The sequence below is a fragment of the Macrotis lagotis genome, chromosome X (genome assembly GCF_037893015.1).
Source record: "Macrotis lagotis isolate mMagLag1 chromosome X, bilby.v1.9.chrom.fasta, whole genome shotgun sequence".
NCBI lineage: Eukaryota > Metazoa > Chordata > Mammalia > Peramelemorphia > Peramelidae > Macrotis > Macrotis lagotis.
In genome coordinates, this window is record NC_133666.1 from 3149599 (window position 1) to 3163405 (window position 13807).

At 38.2% G+C, this 13807-nt stretch overlaps 1 protein-coding gene across 5 annotated transcripts in view; it reads right to left on the reverse strand.

The window, feature by feature from the left end:
- TMLHE (trimethyllysine hydroxylase, epsilon) overlaps positions 1-13807 on the reverse strand; it is a 126502-nt gene that overhangs the window by 41454 nt on the left and 71241 nt on the right. For all 5 annotated transcript variants that reach the window (XM_074204920.1, XM_074204919.1, XM_074204921.1 and 2 more), the window contains one exon: positions 6757-6933. In XM_074204920.1, the coding sequence (XP_074061021.1) occupies positions 6757-6933 (177 nt within the window). The remainder of the gene's footprint in view (positions 1-6756; positions 6934-13807) is intronic.

Below are 13807 nucleotides of genomic sequence, written 5' to 3' on the forward strand. Positions count from 1 at the left end.
TTAGGACATTAAAAAAGCAGGGGGGGATTGTAAAAAGATGGGCAAAGAGGAAAGTAGAATTACAACAATGAAGAGGTGTAAAGGACCTATTGCAAAAGAGGGAAAGGAGGAGGTAACTGCCTGAATCTTACTCTCTTCATATTTGGCTAAATTATAGGGATAAACATACACTCAGTTGGGTTTAGAAATTTATTTTAGGGGCAGCTAGGTGGTGCAGTGGATAGAGCACCGGCCCTGAAGTCAAGAGTACCTGAGTTCAAATTCAGCCTCAGACACTTAATAATTACCCAGCTGTGTGACCTTGGGCAAACCACTTAACCCCATTTGCCTTGCAAAAAAAACCCTAAAAAAAAAAAAAGAAATTTATTTTACACTTCAAGTATTAAGAGGGGAAAGGGGGGAGGGAAGGAGGGACTGATAGATGGGAGGGAAGAAAGAAGGCGAAAGAAAAAAGAGAAAGAAAAGGGAGGGAAGTGAATAGAAGCGGGGACACATAGAGAGAGGTGGTATTCAGAAGCAAAATACTGGGGAGGAGGGATAAGGTAAAAGGAAGGGAAAAATACAAACAGGGGGAAGATAGCATGGAGGGCAATAGTTAGTAATTATAACTTTGAATGTAAATGGGATGAACTCTCCCATAAAACAGAAGTGGGTAACAGAATGGATCAAAAAGCAGTACGCTGCTTACATGAAAAACATTTGAAGCAGAGCGATACACACAGAATAAAGGTAAAAAGCTGGAGCAGAATAAATTATGCTTCAGTGGAAGTGAAAAAGCAGGGGTAGCAATCCTTACCTCAGACAAAGCACTTGCAAAAATAGATCTCATTAAAAAGAATAAGGAAGAGAGGTGGCTAGGTGGTGCAGGGGATAGAGCACTGGCCTTGGAGTCAGGAGTACCCGAGTTCAAATCCAGCCTCAGACACTTAATAATTACCTAGCCGTTTGGCCTTGGGCAAGCCACTTAACCCCATTGCCTTACCAAAAAAAAAAGAATAAGGAAGGAAACTATATACTCCTAAAAAGTACCATAGACAATGAAGTAATTTCAATACTAAATGGGTATGCACCAAATGGAATATCATCTGAATTCTTGGAGAAGAAGGTAAATGAATTACAGGAAGACACAGACAGCTAAACTCTACTGGTAGGGGACCTCACCTCCCTCTCTCAGAATTGGATAAATCTAACCATAAAATAAACAAGAAGAAAGTTAAGGAGGTGAATGCAATAGAGCTGGACAGTCTACCAAACTTAAATATGATAGACCCCTGGAGGAAACCTGAAAGGGGATAGAAAAGATTATACCTTTTGTCTGCAGTACATGGCATCTACACAAAAACTGACCATATATTAGGGCATAAAAACTTCATAATCAAATGCAGAAAGGCAAAATTATTGAATACATCCTTTTTCAGACCATAATGCCATGAAAATCACATGCAATAAAGGGCCATGGAAAGACAGACCTAAAATTATTTGGAAATTCTAAATAACCTAATATCAAACAACACAACATAGAAAGAATGAATGATTTCATCAAAGACAATGATAATAATGAGACAACATACCAAAACTTATGGGATACAGCCAAAGCAATTAGTAGGGGAGATATCAAATCTCTAAATGCTCACATGAATAAAATAGAGGAAGGAGATCAGTGAACTGAGCATACAACTAAACAAATTAGAGAAATAACAAATTAAAAATCCTCAATTAAATATCAAATTAGAAATTCTGAAAATTAAAGGTGAAGTTAATAAAAGCAAAAGTAAGAAATCTATTGAACTAATTAAATAAAAATCAAGAGTTGGTTTATGAAAAAAGTAATAAAAGAGAAAAACCTTTGGTTAATTTGATTTAAAAAAACTAAAGAAGAAACCCAAATTACCAGTACCAAAAATGAAAAAGGTTAATTAGTGACCAATGAGAAGGAAATTAAAATAATAATTTGGAACTATTTTGTCCAAATGTATGCTAATAAATCTGTCAATCTAAGTGAAATGATGAATATTTACAAAAATGTAAACTGTCCAGGTTAAAAAGAGAGGAAATTAAATAACCCTATCTCAGAAAAAGAAATTGACCCAGCCATCAAGGAACTCCTTAAGAAAAAATCTCCAGGACCAGATGAATTCACAAAGGAATTCTACCAAATATTCAAGGATCAAAAATTCTATATAAACTATATGAAAAAATAGGTGAAGGGTGTCTAGGTGGCGCAGTGGATAGAGCACTGGCCTTGGAGTCAGGAGTACCTGAGTTCAAATCCGACCTCAGACACTTAATAATTACCCAGCTGTGTGGCCTTGGGCAAGCCTCTTAACCCCATTTGCCTTGCAAAAAAAACCTAAAAAGAAAAAAGAAAAAATAGGTGAAGAAGGATGTCTGTCAAATTCCTTCTATGACACCGATATAGTGCTGATACCTAAACCACGAAGAGTCAAAATAGAGAAAGAAAATTTTAGAGTAATTTCCCTGATGAATATGGATGTAAAAATTTTAAATAACATTTATTAGACAAGGGGTTACAACAAGTTATCACTAGGATTTATACCAGGAATGCAGGCTTGGTTCAATATTAGGAAAACTATCAGCATAATTGACCTGATCAAACCTAACAGAAATGATATAACTATCTCAATAGGTGCTGAAAAAGCTTTTGACAAAATACAGTACCCATTCCCATTAAAAACACTAGAGCATAAAAATTTATGCAATGTTGCTTAAAATGATAAGCAGTGTCTATCTAAAATCACCAATAAGTATTATGTGTAGTGGGAACTAGCTAGAAGCATTCCCAATAAGATCAGGGGTGAAATCAAGATACCCATTATCACCATCATTATTCAATATTGTATTAGAAATGCTAGCTTTAGTAATAAGAGAAGAAAAAGAAATTGAAGGAATTAGACTAAGCAATAAGGAAACAAATTCTCATTCTTTACCCACCTCTATAAAAGTAAAGGGAGTAGATTGTCCTCTGATAATCATAGGGGTATTTCTCTTTTAGTTATTGCTGGTAATATTCTTGCCAGAGTCCTTCTCAATAGGCTGATCTTTTACCTAGAAAATGGGCAAGTTCACTTCCCTTGACAATGACCTTTCCAAGGAGGTACACATTGACAATGAGGTTGACACCTGCATTACCAGAGCTAGCTTAGTATTTGGGAGGCTCTGAAAGAAAGTATGGGAGAGAAGAGGTGTTAGACTGACTACCAAACTGAAGGTCTACAGAGCCATTGTGCCAACCTCATTGCTATATGCCTATGAAACCTGGACAGTCTACCTGCACCATGTCAGGAAACTGAATCGCTTCCACTTCAATTGTCTTAGGAAGATTCTGTAGATCACCTGGCAGGAGAAGATACCAAACATTGAGGTCCTTTCTTGAACTAAACTGCCAACTATTCCAATATTACTGCAGAGAGGACAACTATGATGGGCTGGACACATTGCTAGAATGTCAGATGGATGATTGCCAAAAAGATTATTTTATGGAGATTTCCCACAGGGCAAGTGCTCACAAGAAGATCAGAAGAAATGATACTGGGACACCCTGAAGGTCTCTCTTCAGAACATTAGAACTGATTGTACTGCATGGAAGACACTGGCCCAGGACCGCCCAGCATGGCATGCCCTCATCAGAGAGGGGGTTGCACTCTATGAGGAAGGCAGAACTGAAGCAACTCAAAGGAAATGTGACATATGTTAAGTTTAGAGTAAGTAGCCCAGGTTTTCACATAGGCTGTTTGTACTCGACCTGTGGCAGAGCATTCTAGATTGTATTGGGCTGATAAGCCACAGTCAGTCTCACTGTGATTTGTCTCAAGCATAGGGATGTCATTTTGGTCTTCTTCGATAACGAAAGACAAGAAACAACCAACCAATCAAAGATAATTTTAAAAGACCTGTGATGGAAAATACCATCCATATCCAGAGAAGGAACTGTGGAATTTAAATGGAGACCAAAGTTTATTATCTTCAGTTTTTAAAAGCTGTCATATACTATGTCACTTTCCTCACTCTAATGTTTTCTATCTTCTGTTTGAATTTATTCTTCTCTCAAAACATGACTGATATGAATCCATGTTTAGCATGGTCATAAATACAGAACCTTGATCATATTGCTTTCTGTCAGGGAGAGGAGGGAGGGATGGGAGGAAGGGAGAAAAATATAAAACTCAAAACCTTGCAAAAAATGATTGGTACAAACCACTATTGCATGTAGTTGAAAAACAAATAAAATATTAAAAAAAGAAATGATATGCTTGATGAATACAGAGAAGTATGGAAAGATGTATATGAACAGATGCAGAGACAAGTCAGCAGAGCCAAGAAAACAATATAGACTAACTAAAAGAATGTAAGTATAAAGAACAATGATACACTCAAGAATCAAAAGCAAATGTATAAAAAATTATAAAGATCAAGATTATGACAAAGAGATATGAAAAGACACCCCAAATCTACCCCTTCGTGGAGGTAGGACATTCACAGGAGTTATAAGTGGAATATATTTTTGGACTTTTTCAATTTATTGATTAGTTGTACTACTTTTTTTCTCTCTAAAAATATCATCTGTCACAATAGAGAGATGGCTCTTGGAGAAGGGAAAAGGCAGGAATATATGGGGTATTATGGTGATATAAAATAGAAAATATCAATAAAAACTATATCTGTCTGGTAACTGAGGCAGGAGGTGACTTAATGAGGCTTGATTCTCTGCAGAAAAGAACTTCACCAAATTGCTAAGCAGCAGGTTACAAGCCTCCTTATTACTGCCCCAAGGACTTGTCTAGGCATCTGGGCAGCCAACATTTCATTCTTGTCCATCCTGGAATGGCTTGTGGAGAACTCCAATGAATGAGTGGTTATGAAAAGCTTGAATGAAATTGGTCAAATCTGATTATTTCTGTTGATGGTGACCCTTCTCTGCCCTTATTTGCTCTGCAGGGGTTTCTGGTTGGCCCTCCAACCACATGATAACTTTTATTCCTCCACAGAATGAACTCATATGCACCCTCAATCTCTGGGTAGGATTATCATCTGAGAAGTCCAAGGCAGCACTAGGAGCTATCCGTGGTTCCTGCAGAACTCATAAGGAGACTCCAGATAGATAGTCACAATTCAGTTCTAAGAATCATAGGTTTAGAGCTGAAAGAGTACGTAGAGGTCATTTGTTCTAACTCCTTTGTTTTACAGGGAAGGGAACTGGGGCATAGAGAAACTAAATAACATGGTCAAGGTCACCAGATATTAAGAGACAAAGCTGGAATTTGAACTGAGATTCTCTAGCTCCCACTGTGAGAGTATGACTCAATGGTAAAAAATACAGTCAGTAAGACATGCATAGAAAGAACTGAAGGCAGCAAGGGAAACTAAAGACAATAAAAAGCATTGAATACAGAAAAAAGAAGACTTAAGGAAGGGCTTGACTTGGAGAACCTCCAAAAGAGAGATGGCAGAGCTATTTAATTTTCATCTGGTTTCTGGTTGCTCTGGCAAGGGTAAGTGAATGGACAATGATGGAGGAAAGAGAGGGGGATACCCAAGAGAAATAAGGGAATACTAAGAAAACACCCAATGCTCCAGTGATTCGACCAATCACCTGACCCAGATGCTCTACATTCTCTGATACATTTACAATTACAGCCACAGTATCTCAAGATTGGAAAAGGTCAAATATCCCAATTTTCTTTTTTTTTTTTAGTTTTATTTATTGAAGGCAATGGGGTTAAGTGACTTGCCCAAGGTTACACAGCTAGGTAATTATTATTAAGTATGTGAGGATTTGAACTCAGGTCCTCCTGACTCCAAGGTCGCTGCTCTATCCACTGCACCACCTAGCTGCCCCCAAACTCCCACTTTTCAAAAGAGAGTATAGACTGATTTCATTGAAAATGCTATAATAGATCATTCAAGAGATGGTTGCCAAACATCTAGAAAGTGATGAAAACAGGTCATGCCAGACTAACATCGTTGCCTTTTCTGAAAGGGTCTCCTGACTAGAAGATAAGGGACATACTGTGGAGATAGTTTATCTGATGTTACCAAAGCTTTTGATGAAGTACTTATTCTGTGAAGAAGATTGAGATTGTCTCCTGACCTCCAATCAACCATCTCCAACTGCCTAGTGGACCTTTCAAACTAAAATCCAGGAGACATCTGAAACTGCTATGTCCAAAACAGAATTTATCATCTTTCCCCTTAAGCCTTACCTTCTCTATTACTATAGAGGGCACCACTAGGTTTCTAGTTCTTCAGGCTGGACTCTCTCATTCCCCAGATCCAGGCTATTGCCAAGGTCTGTTGATTTTACCTTTACAGTATTTCGTGAATGTGCCTCCTCTTCTCAAAAACTGCCCCCACCCTACTGTAGGCCCTCAACACCTCATGCCTGAACTACTGCAATAGCTTTTCATTGGCTCTGTCTGCCTCAAGTCTCTCTTCATTGCAAGCACTGGTAACCAAGATGATGAAAGACCTTGAGTCCATGTCACAGGAAGATCTAGCTGCTTAGGGGGGAATCAATCAAATGGAACAGGATTGTACTTGTTCTATCTAATGAGAGGGGTCCAACCACGAGCAATGAGTAGGAGCTGCAGAGTCTAATTTAGGAATGATATCAGGGCAAACTGCTTCAAGAGGTGGTGGGATCCCCACTCCTGGGAGCTCTTCACATGATCTTTGGAGGAGCACTTGTTGGGTCTGTTATGGAGGAACTGGACATTTATCAATCCTTAGTGTACTTACATGTGAGAAAGAGCATAGCTTCATTCAAACGGATGGTCTGTGGCTTGATGCCCAAGTCCACACTAGCGGTATCCAAGCTACGTTGATTGGTCTTGGAGTTGTAGCAAGATGCTGAACGGCAATGGTCTCGGAGCCAAACATAATCAAACCTCATCACTGTACCAGAGTAGCAGATTTCTGGGCAAGAGATAGAGAATATTGACAATAAAGATATTTGTTGGTGAAACTGAAAATTCAGAGATTCAGAAAATAATCCACAACCCCAATTAGAGACCATCAAGGTGGAGATACTGGAGCACTTTTATGGATACCCCCAAAGCCCTAGCTTTTCAAGTTGCCTTGTAGGCAGGATAAAGGCTTGAGATGAATATTATTTTTTTACAGATGAAAAAAATGAACATTTAATAAAACAGAATTTTTTTCCTGATGATTAAACCAAATCTACATAGAAACTTTGACAAGCAAACACCAGAGTTAAGAAAAAGATGAAAAAAAATAAATGAGTGAATAATCACAAGGAATAAACAAGAATAAACTGTTTATATTCTATTATAGAGAGATGAAAAATGTGTCCCTTCAGAAACCTATCATTATTAGTTGTCACAGAATTAGACAATTCTGTCTAAATTGACAGGCCTTATTCTATTATGTCTTGATGATCTTTTTTTTTTGTAGTTAAAGATTTTATTTATTTTTAGTTTTGCAATTTTTCCCCTAATCTTACTTCCCTCCCCCCACCCCCACAGAAGGCAGTTTGTCAGTTTTACATTGTTTCCATGGTGTACATGGATCCAAATTGAATGTGATGAGAGAAATCAGATCCATAAGGAAGAAACATAAAGTATAAGAGAGAGCAAATCAGACAATAAGATAGCAGTTTTTTTTCTAAATTAAAGGTAATAGCCCTTGGTCTTTGTTCCAACTCCACAGTTCTTTCTCTGGATACACTTGGGATTCTCCATTGCAGACAGCCCCAAATGGGCCCTGGTTGTTGTACTCATGGAATGAGCGAGTTCATCAAGGCTGGTCATCACCCCCATGTTGCTGTTAGGCTGTACAGTGTTTTTCTGGTTCTGCTCATCTTGTTCAGCATCAGTTCATGCAAATCCCTCCAGGCTTCCCTGAATTCCCATCCCTCCTGGTTTCTAATAAACAATAGTGTTTCATAACATACACAGACCACAGTTTGCTGAGCCATTCTCCAATTGAAGGACATTTACTTGATTTCCAATTCTTTGCCACCACAAACAGGGCTGCTATGAATATTTTTGTATAAGTGATGTTTTTAACCCTTTTTCTTCATCTCTTCAGGGTACAGACCCAGTAGTGTTATTGCTGGATCAAAGGGTATGCACATTTTTGTTGCCCTTTGGGTGTAGTTCCAGACTGCTCTCCAGAAAGGTTGGATGAGTTCACAACTCCACCAACAATGCATTAGTTTCCCAGATTTCCCACAACCATTTCAACAATGATCATTATCCTTTCTGGTCATATTGACCATTCTGAGAGGTGTAAGGTGGTACCTCAGAGAAGCTTTAATTTGCATTTATCTAATAAGTAATGATTTAGAGCAATTTCTCATATGACTGGATTGCTTTGATCTCCTCTTGAGATGAGTATTACTAAGGGGTGGATGTTTTTCCTCCCTAAAGTTGGGGCCCTGTCATATATGGCTTTAGCCCCACAGCTTTTCTTCTCCCTTCATTCTTGTTTTGACAAAGGCACCTAATGGCTTACCATGTCTCAGAAGTACCAAAACATGTGGGTTTCAATTCAAGTCAAATCAGCCTTTGTTGAGTGACTGATAGCCAAGTGATTATTGTTGGGCCTATCATGTTTGTATGTATAAGCTTTATATACATGCACATACATATCAATATACATATGTATAAACCCAAAATCATTTCCAAGAGGGTTGGAAGACCCTTGGAAGACTTTGGAGGAGGCCAGAAAATCCCAGAGGTGGGCAGATCCATAAGCTTATGCACTTAGAAAGCACTTTATAACAGTATTGGGCACCTCAGCCAGTAACATGGAATCCTTGCTTCAACCTTATTAATTCTGGGCCCTGGTGGTTATTTTGGAGACCTCTGTGACCCCAAAATAAGGAAGATGAGGTCCTCACAAGCCCTGTACAGTTCTACTGAATCATCCCATAGCAGAGGTAAAGAGTTGCTGCCAGGCTCCACTGGCTTATTTAACCCTTACCCTAAAATACTGACTTTTGCCTACTAGCCCCCACCTTAAATTGCCTAAGTTTGAGGGGTATGGGGAATGGAGATGCTAGGATCCTATTCTTCCTTTGTTCATCAAGCTCATATGTTTGCTGTTTCCCCTGCCTCATCAGGCCATCTCCACTCCCAAGTTATGGTCAACACCTCCTTCAAAACCAGCCTCCAAACATCAGGCCTTTAGGATGTTTCCTAATTAATCCTATATCCATTTACAGAATTGGTGTGGTATATAGATGCTGTAGTAATTTATTCCATCCACAAATACTGAATAAGCATCTATAATGTGGAAGACCCTTCATAAGGTGCTGTCTCACTCATTTCATTTCGTTTCATTTCGTTTCATTTCAACTCAATAAACATCTGGAAAGCACCTGGTCTTAGGCCAGATCCTCCATTGGGCCAAGAGAATACAGAATCAAAGACAAAGAATATAGGCCCTGCCATCATTTTTTTTGTTTGCTTCTCCAGTCATTTTCATTCATGTCCAGTTTCTCATGATTCCATTTGGGGTTTTCTTGGTAAAGATCCTGGGGTAGTTTGTCAGCTCATTTTAAAAAAGAGGAAACAGAAGCAAACAGTGTCAAGTGACTTGTCCAGGGTCAGACAGCAATTAAATGACTGAGATGGGATTTGAACTCATGAAGATGAGTCTTCTGGATTCCAAGTCCATTGCGCTATCCAATGCTACCCTATCTCCTGTTCTACCAGAAGTGATAATAAAATTCTCCTGCTAAGGAATTATGGGGGAATTAGAATATGGTGAGAGCACCATATTCAACAACAAGAAGAATCAAAATAGGCACCTGAACTGAGTCTGGAAAATTCTGAGAGGTGCTGAGAGGAGGGCATTTGTGGCAATACATGGAAGTGAGAGACAGCGTGTTGATTTGAAAGTCCAATTTGGCTGGAACAGAGGCTACTAAAGGCACTGAGATAAGACATAGGATATAAAGCTGGAAAGTCAAGTTGAAGTTAGTTTCTGTAGCATATTAAAAACCCTTGAATATGGTCCTAGAGGCAATGAGGGCCCATCGAAGATTCTCGAGCAGAGGAAGGTCATTGTCAGAGATATGCCTTAGGAAACTGCTCCTGGCTGGATCAGAGAAGGAAGACACTAGATACAGTAAGATTGATCAGGAAGCCACTATGATGGCCAAGGTCAGAAGGGATGAGGGTCTACACAAGATGTCCATGTCTTTAAGAAGCTCACTGGACAAACTAGTAGAATTATAGCATACAAGTGGCATCAGGGCCATTCTCTAGGGGTACTGATCAGGGAGAATAGGAGGGAAAGCATTAAAGGGATGGCTCAATGAGCTTTAAGCTTGAAAGACTTGGTGGCAGTTTGACAGTTGGTGATGAGGAGGGTATTCCAGGTGTAAGATGTGGTGGGGAGGTTGGGGGGGTTATGCTGAGCTAATGTTCAACTAAGGTGGGATTTGTAGAAGGAAGTAAAGAGAATCTGAAAGGAAAGTCAGGTTGTTGAATACTTTCTAGGTGAAGATCTGTGTACTGGAATATAGATAGAAAGCAAACCTTCTGAGAATTTACAGACCATCTTAGGAGGAAAAAACCTTCTCGTAAAGTCCATTTAGAACATGGACCATCAAATGCTCCCCTGCCTCAAAGTTTGCAGTGGCTCCCTATGTTGCATATATAGTCTATAGTTTCTTCATTTGCCTGGGCCTTAGTTTGGGCAGCTGAAATAGATAGAGTACCAGCCCTGAAGTCAGGAAGACCTGAGTTCAAATCTGCCTTCAGAAACTTGACACTAACTAGCTGGGTGACCTTGGACAAGACACTTAACTCTGATTTCCTTGCATCCAGGGTCATCTCCAGTCATCCTGATCCCCAGATGGCTCTTGAAGAGAAAAATGATACTGGTGACTCAGCACAATACCCCTTCACTCAAATCCAATTTACATATATGTCATGACATCACCACACTGATGTCATAGTCTTCTTTGAAAATGAAGGGCAAACAGCAACAATGGTGCTCATCTAAAAAAGTGGTGACAATAACTCTTCTACTAATGAACCCAGAGAGGTCACTTGGGGCAGAAATCAAGACTGGTGAACTATAAGTTGCTAAATTGAATATATAACAAAGAGGGATGCAGGACAGTTTAACATCAGGGAAGTCATCAAAACACATCATCTTAAAAATCAAAACACACAAAACCACATGATTATCTCAACAGATACAGAAAAAGTTACTGGAAAAAATACAACTTTTTTGCTAAAAAGTCTACGCTTAGAGGGATATTTTTTCGGTATCATAAAAAGTATCTAAAAGCAAAAGCAAAAGTATGCACTGAGTTTTATGCCATGTGAGACTTTTCTGATAAAAATAAAAAAGGATATTCATTCTCCCCTTTATTATTTGCTATAATATGGAAATGTCAACAATAGTAATGAGACAAAAGAAAGAAATAAAAGGCACTAAGACGGAAAAAGAAAAGATAAAACTATCTCTATTTGCTGACTTGCTTAAGGATTTCTAGGAAAATCCCAGAAAATCATCAAAGCTACTAATTGAGTCAATTACCAAATTCAGCAAAGAGGCTACCTATCAACACCCCCCAACTCAAATGCATTCATCTATAATCCTCACAAAAATCCAAGGCCTAATAATAAGAAAGAGAAATGCCATTCAAACTACAAAATTCACATTATAAAAAAGACTTATACAATGTGTCAAATGTGCAGCCTGCAAAACTCCCAATTCCAGTTCAAGTCAGATTAAAGTGCAAATGGGAAATGTTTAACAATATAAATAATGCTAATTTGTGGTTTTCTAAGTCAATATGCAGCCTGGTTTCTATTTGGCTTTGATTCTACTGTTGTACACATTTAATTACAAAATCCCCCTTAAAAGAAATAATGAGTAACTTAAATATCTGGAGCCATCATCTTGTATACAGTTATTAATATTGATGCAAAAATTTTAAATAAAATACTAGCAAGGAGATAAAAGCAATATATCACAAGATCATAACCAAGTTATAGTTATATGAGATTGCATATACATATATATATATATAATATAAATTCATTATAAATATTTATTCAGTAATTGTGGGTGGACATGGCCAATTGATGCTTGTCCTTAGTTCTTGAAGAAGGCCTTGTCATTAGGGAGGTGACACCAGGACATGCAAGAGTAAGAAGTGATCAGTTATGAAAAACTGAGGAAAGGAGTCTATGTCTTACAGATTAACAGCTAGGGAGGAAGGAGAAAACTATAAAATGAGTTGATGTATAACAGGGAGGATGGGGGAAGCCATAAAGAAAGGAATCTGCTTCTACTGATAAGAAGTGGGTAAATTTACATAAGAAATACATAAACTTACACTAGGAAAGCAAGAAGTCATAAAATTAGAAAGTTGGGTGAATTAATGAATAAACTGATATCAGTCTAGGTGTCAGATTCACGTATCTGGGTTATTCACCCAAATAAGGGCAGAAGAACCTAAGGGCCTGGCCACCCAGTTGTGGAGAAAGGGGGAGTTGATAAGGAATGGGAACCCATGAAGTGAGAATTAGGCACTCTGGCTAGGCCTTTGACCTCTCCAATTTCCAGCCAATTGGGAACATGGGAGGGACTTGTATTTTTAGACAGGGGATAAAAGGCTATGCTTTTGTGTCCCAGCTGTGCTCATTTTGGGGGGGTCACTCACTCTTAAGAACGATACAGTAAAGGATCCTCTTTGCTTCACCAATGGTGGTTCTGAATTCTTGGTAAGGCACTTGGTCTCTTATAGAAGTGAACTGGATTTGAATGAGGAGATGCTCTGGAGTCATTTGGGTCCAGGAGGCAGATATGGATTAGAATGACTGGAGATAACCATGGATGCAGTGGGAGATCCTGGCCTTCTAAAAGTTAAGTCTTTTCCAGATTACAGGTTAACTGAGGCAACATCCATTCTATCATTTAGGTTATGTAAGAGATGAGGAGAAGAGGCCAAGAATGATTACTTTACCTCCTCACCCCCCCAAAAAAAATTAAACTGGGATGTAAGACCCTCAGGGATTCTGGCCAAAACAAAGCCAATTACTATTTACATTCTTTTTAGACCAATCAGGGCACATTGACTAAGTGAACTTTTTCTGAGACCCACTGTTGGCCAATCAAGGAGAGCTAGAGGGATGTAGGAATTATAAAGCATAAGAAATCTTACCAATGCCCAGCCAATATCATAACAAGCATGCCCTAATTTATACTTTTAATGCTATACCAAAAAATGTAGCAAAGGCGAAGAATTTGATAAAATAAAAACAAAATTCATTTAGAAAAACAAATGATTTGGAATATCTAGGAATATGATGAAAAGGAAAAATAGTATTTCCATATCTCAAACTATATAATCAAGCAATAGTCATCAAAATCATGTCATTGGTTTAAAAAAAAGAGAGAATCAGAAACAATGAATCTCAATAGTCCAATATTTGACAAATAAAACTATGACTTGGTTTTATGAAAAAAACCCAAATAAAATAGATAAACCTTTGGTTTGCCTAATTAAAAAACAGAAAGAAGAAAACCAAATTACCAGTAGGAAATTAAAGAGGTACTTTAGAATTATTTTGCCCAATTGCATATCAATAAATTTGATAACCTGAGTGAAATGGAAGAATATTTTTACAAAAAACACAACCTGCCCAGATTAACAGAAGAGGAAATAAATAACTCCATTTCAGAAAAAGAAATTGAAGAAAACATCAATAAACTCCATAAGAAAAGTCTCCAGGTCCAGATGAATTTACAAGTAAATTCTACGAAACATTTTATAAATAATTCCAATTCTACATGAACT